Raw genomic sequence first — 7,234 nt, 5'->3', positions numbered from 1 at the left:
AAATTCCAACCTGGGGGGGCATCCTGTCCTCCAGGACACTGCCAGCCTCAACTTGTCTGACCGTTGGGAATTAATATACAGATATGTACAAAATCCAGAAATTAAATCAATTCATGTTGCCTTCCAACAGAGGGTTACTAGCAAGCCAGTTTGACCTCACTAGAGATAGAGGGTCCACAATATCCGGTAGGCGCCCCTATTAATAAGGTGATGGGTACCACAGAACGATTCTTCACTTAATTATCTGGTGGTGGAATACTTCATAAACTGTCCTTTTTTATAACGTTTTACTCATCACTTATATCATGTTTTTGTGATTGTTCATAACTTGTCACGATACGTAATTTTTGTTCACACATTGTTAATTGCATTGATAAGCACGACTATTTGAGCATTTACAATATATAAAATGTTGCACTAATGTGGTGTTATTTTAATCAGCAAACTTTAAGGCTTATACTTTAAGGTAAGTATTTGTAGAAAATTATCTCCACTGGGGAAAAAAAATAACAGAAAAAAACTTTTCCACTTTTTTCTATTCCATATAAAAAAAAAGGAAATAAAAATATGTATCCAAATTTACTACCATATTAACCAGTTCCCATCCAGCCTATAGTCAAATGACAGCCGGGTGGGACCTTCATCGTTCAGGGTGGACGTCATATGATGTCCTCCCGAACACCCCGCTATCTGTTACCGGCAGCTGATGACAGATCAGTGTACCGGGCCTGCTGCTTGTACCACGTGATCACTGTGAACAATCAGAGCAGATTACATGCCAACTGTAAACAATGATATACAATAAATAGTGCAGCGCTGAGTGATCGTGAATGGTACACTGAAGATACCACAAGTGAAGATATAGTAACCATTTAGCCATTCATTGTTAACAATTGTGTTGCTAGCTGTGATTGGTCAAAGTGATCACATGGTACAGACAGGGCCCAATCACAGCCTGACCATGTGATTAGCTATAGCCAATCACAATAATACACACCAAATGTATCTATTTCATTTAGTAAAAACTGTTGCTTATAAAAGTAAAATTCACTGGTATAAGCAATGTGTAAAAAAAAGAAAAAAAAAATATCCCTGATCACTGTCACACCAGTTATATGATGATGCTCTACTGTGCAGGTGACAGTATGTAAAAACATAAATGAAATTGTGAAAAAAAAATTACAACTTAAAAAAAAAAAAACTCACCATACCTTTTACAAAATACTTTGGACTGTCTGCTTTTCCACAAAGGGATCATTTGGGATATATTTGTACTGTCCTGTCATTTTCAGGCCTCAAGTAATGAGACAGGCTGTAAGTACATCAGTATCGATCAATTTTCAAATATATTTACTAGGGTTGTCCCGATACCACTTTTTTAGGATCGAGTACAAGTACCGATACTTCTTTTCATGTACTCGCCGATACCGATTACCGATCCTTTTTTTAAAATGTGTCCATGTGTCCCCAAATGCAGCCATGTGTCCCCAAATGCAGCATTATCCACAAATGCAGCCTTGTCCCCAAAGAGAAAGCCAATCCTGAGATTGGTGATCAGTCTATCGAAGTGCCCGGACAAGGGGGAGGGCTATATATGACGAGGCGTGGCGGGGGAACACACAGCTATTCAAATGAAATCTGTAATGTTTCCCGCGCTGATCAACTAGATGGCAGTGGCGGCGGGGGGGGGGGGGGCTTGGCTTTCTCTTTGGGGACTGGACAGCGGCAGCAGCTCTCCGCCCGCTCTCTGCCCCCCTCTCCACCTGCTCTCCGGAAAAAAGTATCGGTGAAGCATCGGGAGCATTTGCGCGAGTAGAAGTACTCGCGCAACTGCTCAGTATCGGAATAACCCCAATATTTACCATAGTTTGCGGACTCTATAACTTTCCAACAGACCAAATATTTAACACCGATTTGGGTTATTTTCACCAATGAAATGTAGCAGAATACAATTTGGCCTACATTTATGAAGTAAGATTATTGATTTGCAACATTTTTGAAACAGAAACGCATGCATTTCTTAAGCTTTTCAGTCTTATTTGGTTTATTTAGAAAAAAAAAAATGGTGAATAAATACCACCAAAAGAAAGCTCTGTGTGAAAAAAATGATAAAACTTTCATATGGGCAGTGTGTTGTGTGAAAGTGAAGGACAATTGCAAAGTACAACAGTGCTGAAAGCTGAAAATTGGCCTGGGAGGAAGGGTGTGAAAGTGCATTGGCGTGAAGTGGTGTGACAAAAAAAAAAGAAAGATGCATATTGCTACAGAACTGCTTCCAACTTTCTACTCGGTCCAGTGCCAGGGTGCTTCTTGGTTGTCCATTGCCTGTGAACACAGACTGCTGTCTACATGCCCCCTGGGGGGAGGTCATCACACAAGCTCACAATACTGCTGGACAGAGCTGTGTTCAGATCTGGATTGATGCCGATCCCCCTCCATGGCCAGAGGAGGAAGCTCCCATGATGTCACCAGCTGGCAGCTAAGACCACAGAAAATATATATATATATATATATATATATATATATATATATATATATATATATATATATATATATATATATATTTTTTTTTTTTTTTTTTTAAAGATTGGGGGTCTACAGGTGGATGCAGGGTGACGGTGGTCTAAATGCTGTAGTTCTGATTTAAGTAGTCATTAATCCAAATGTATGGATCAAACAGAAAATGTATTGAACAGAACAGCTATATACAACCAGTTCCAGCTTTTATGAATATAAGACAGACCACACACTACATAAGGCCTTCAACAACTTTATTTAAGTTTATATAAATAAATAAATCATGCACAATTTAAATGTAAACTCAAGTGAACTTAAAGTGCAGACAAACCTGTTACCTCCGTCATGCAGAAGGTAAACATTTGACAATAAAAAAAATAAAAAAATAAAACAAAACAAAATAAACAAAAAAGCAGCTTTAAAATACCAGGATACATCACATCAGCCTTAATACCGAGACATAAAGCAAAGCCATACCCTCATTTCTCCTGGTGATATGCATTTATATTTGTAATGCTAATGTATAAATAAAATAATTTACCAAAATGTGCACTCACAGAGTGAACTTTTATTTACAATACACAATTTAAAACCTATTGTATTTTTATTACATTGGTTCAAATGAAGAACGCTATACTATTTTTTTTCCTCTGTTGGGACAGTAAAGAAATTCCTCAGGTAGTAGATATGTAAAGCGCGTCCCAAAATGTACAGAGTTCCTGTCATAGGCAGTATACAAATCAACAATACATTCTTTAACAAGATCACAGGTAAAGCAGCAAATAATTCATTTTACAAAATGTTCGATGTTTTTTTTTTGTTTTTGTTTTCTCTTTTTGGCATCCTGGACCCTTGAATGCAGTTAGCCAACATGAAATCCAAGGCTTGTATGCAATATACACAGTACAGGTTCTGATAACTGAACATGCAAATGTCACTTTTCCTAGTTTTAGAACAATTTACCCCTTTGAGATGAGTTGTAAGGCCATGGTGACTTTTAAAAGGGAGCACACAAAATTTCACAGACCTACCTTGAATAAAATCAAACATATTAAAAAGGAAAATGAAATAAAAATAACATCCTATGGTTTAAGATTAGTCCACAGTCATCGTCACAGGCACTGGGTGCCATTATATATTTTTTCTGTATTACATGTACAGTGTAACTAGGGAGCTCAGAGCTCCCCGATAAAATATTTTGAAGGGGGGAACTTTTACAACACAAACGTTAAAACGCTTGACTTACAGAAGATAATAAGAATGCACCAGTTTTCAGCAAACAGAACAGGAATCCTACGAGTGACAAGGTAAATATACATTCAATCAAAACTTATTTGACACATTATGAAAAATCAAATCCATTACACAGCATCTAGTAAACTGAGAGAGATTTCAAAAATTGAAAACTGTATATTAAAAGGCTAAAACACCTTTATTTCCCTCAGTAAAATGATTAAGATGTTAAGTGGTTTGCATTGATTATGGAGTGATTCAAGCATACTTTTTGTCATAAGATTATGATAATTTGAGTTTGGAAAAAACTGAGCAACTGATCACACAGTATCTATTACTGTTTTATCCTCAGGAGCCCAGTAGGTTCTTTAGAGTCTTATATCCTGTGTTTCAGCTTTCAATACAAGCAAGATACAGACAGCTAAACTGCTGAGGATTTAAGTTATATAGGTTAACAGCATTACGTTAAAAAAAAAAAGGGAGCAGAAAAAAAAATGTCTTGAATACACTTAGCTTGCAAATGAAAGTCTAAACTGAATAGACTCATCAGTCACGGTATTCACTGCATTGCCCTTTTAAGGAACACTATACAATAAATAGAACAGATAGACAAACAGTTTACATTCTGCCAGCCGATATTCCCCTTTTTTATTAGAACAGAAAAAAAAAGATATTTTTGGCAGATATCTCAGGATTATTATTGGTGATTCCTATTCCTATGTATGTAATCACAGGCCTATTTTTAATTTGTATGCATACAGTTTTCATTCTCTATGTCATGTTCATGGTCATTTGACTCCTCGTCACTCTCCACTGGAATCCCAGTAGCAGCTGAAGCACCTTGCTTTACTTCTCTGTCCAAAGGAAAGAAGCCTGTCCCACTGATGGTATCCTGCCTCTGATAGAAGAGTACATATGCCGCTTTGGACTGTAAAAACAAAAAAGCAGAGCATGTGTGCATTAGGGAGGACCTTGGTACAAAGCTGTATTCCAAATCCCAAAAATTTGACAATTGGCAGAAATAAAAACTGTATAATTAATTAATACAGATGGGCCCGGAATCACAAAGCACTTGCGCCAACGTATCTTGAGATACACCGCGTAAGTGCAAATATGCGCCATCGTATCTGTGCGCCGTGCCCACAAAACTAAGATACGCCTGAAAATAGGCTTCATCCGACCAACGTAACTTGCCTACGGCTTAGAGTGGGCGCATATTTACGCTGGACGTATTTGGCGCTCCCATTGATTTTCTATTCACACATGCAAAAGAGGGAGATACGCCGATTCACGTCCGTCCGTCCGTCCGACGCAGTGCGCGTAAAGTCATACGTCCGGCGTAAAGTTATGCCCCATAAAAGGAGGTGTAACTCAGCAGCATCCATGCAAAGGGCTGCACCAGGGAACACAAGCCGACGTATTTTACGTAGGACGTGAATATGACTAGGCGTAGGTTACGTTCACAGGCGTAGGTTACATAGGCAGTGATCCGTCGTATCTTAGGGAGTAGATCCGACGTGATTTTGAGCATGCGCACTGCGATGCGTCCACGGGACGGCGCATGCGCCGTTCATTATATGTATCTGTCTGAGACTCAGCCCATCATTTGCATGGGGTCACACCTCATTTGCATGGCTCACGCCCACTTCCACATACGCCGGCTTACGCCTAGGAAACCCAGCGCAGATTTGGCAGCACTGGCTTTGTGAATCCAGTGCTTGCCTCTCTGCGCTGCGTCGGCGTAGCGTAAAGATACGCTACAGCGGCATAAATATGCACCGCTGTTTGTGAATCCGGGCCAAGATCTTTATTCAAATAGTATTTTTTTTTCAAGGTTGTCTTCTGTGTGTAAAACAAAACATGACGGTATTACAGAAAGGTTGCTTGAAATGACATTCTAGACTTTTATGAAGTGCATTTCCTATTAGCACGCTAATAATGATGCAAAGCAAAGTGACAGCTAAAACATCACTGTCAGAATACCAACGGCAATTTTTATCACATGGTGTGGAACTGCCAAAGGTTTTTGTTTATTGGAATCAAATCACATTCAGATTGACTAGGGCACTAAAAGGTATCCTTGACCCTGGATCCTTTTGTTAAGACTTTATGACTTCCCATTTCGAAACATGCTAAACTACTGTTATTCTACACATCCAACTATGCCAGGAGGAAAATCCTCCTCAAATGGAAGCTCTCTACCCCACACTTTTACATTGTTTGATGCTCAGCTGTTCGATCTGCACTTTCCCTGTACCAGATGACTTATATGAGCAGAGGCTGCCCAGCCAAATAATATAAAATCTGGTCTGCATGATGAATGCTGCTTGGTCTCTTTCAGGCCTTGTTCACATTGTGGTGCAAAGACATCAGTTTTTCTGCACGTGTTCTGTAATGGCACAAAAAAGAAAAACACAAAACAAAAAAACACAATTGTTCTCCATGTGCCCCATTCACACCACGACACTGGTATTATGTGCATATTTTTTTCTGTGTATACAGTTATCTACACTGGAAAAACACTGGCATGACATCAACACTGGTGTGTACAGGGCACATAACTGACTAGCATGAAAACTTATGTCAACGTGCATAAAAACTGATGTAAACTCATGTCTCTGCAAGTTAAATCTGCATGGTTTTCCCATCAGTTGTCATGCATATATGGTGTGAACAAGCACTTAGGGTTGCACCAATACTGTTTTTTTTTTTATTGATGAGTATGGAGCACCGATACTTGTGCTCAAGTACTTGGCAATATCGAGTACCAATACCTTTGCGGTGCGATTTGAGCCCATACAGAATGAATGGGCTCAAAGTGTACTGCAAAGAATCGTATGCGACCTGAACAGGAATGCGGTGCAATTCCTGATGGAATCGCGTGCGGTTTCCCGCACATCTCCCGTGTAAACCCAGGCGGAAATCTGCATGCGATTTTGACAGGAATTGCACTGCATTTCTGTTCAAATCGCATGCGATTCTTTATACTATGATTTGAGCCCATTCATTTTGTATGGACTCAAAATTGCACTGTAAAGGTATCGTTTAGGTACTGACGCATTTGCATAAGTACAAATAGTGTAATAGATATAGATCTATCTATATCTATCAAGTTCTAGATTCACACATTCATTTACATTAAAAAGGCAAAATTTGCTGATGCAAAAAAAGTACACAATGCCACCCCACCATTTTGTACTGTATTCTCTCCAAATCAGCTATTGATTTACTTCATAAAGACAGACCTGAACTTCTCCGAGACACAGCTTTGTTTACAGCTCCAGCTCCTGAGACTAAAAATGCCAATAGGTGGCTCCATATTCGTCTCAAAGTGCTCAACACACACACGACAATTGTTAGAGGGAATTGCAGCTCACAGCTGTAGACAAACTACAGCTGTCTTCCCAAGGTAGGAGGCTTCTAAGAGGGGGGCTCAGGAGGACTGGGAATTGTATACGTTTGAGGATTCTCAGATCTCATTTCA

General features: G+C 39.3%; 1 protein-coding gene across 2 annotated transcripts in view; it reads right to left on the bottom strand.

Annotated features, from left to right (window-relative positions):
• Nucleotides 1–2,754: 2,754 nt before the first annotated feature.
• USP15 (ubiquitin specific peptidase 15) overlaps nucleotides 2,755–7,234 on the bottom strand; it is a 117,545-nt gene continuing 113,065 nt past the window's right edge. For both annotated transcript variants that reach the window (XM_040343928.1, XM_040343929.1), the window contains one exon: nucleotides 2,755–4,678. In XM_040343928.1, the coding sequence (XP_040199862.1) occupies nucleotides 4,493–4,678 (186 nt within the window). In that variant the 3' untranslated portion in view covers nucleotides 2,755–4,492. The remainder of the gene's footprint in view (nucleotides 4,679–7,234) is intronic.

This window comes from Rana temporaria, chromosome 3 (genome assembly GCF_905171775.1).
Source record: "Rana temporaria chromosome 3, aRanTem1.1, whole genome shotgun sequence".
Taxonomy (NCBI): Eukaryota; Metazoa; Chordata; class Amphibia; order Anura; family Ranidae; genus Rana; species Rana temporaria.
This window is presented reverse-complemented; position numbering and strand designations above follow the sequence as displayed.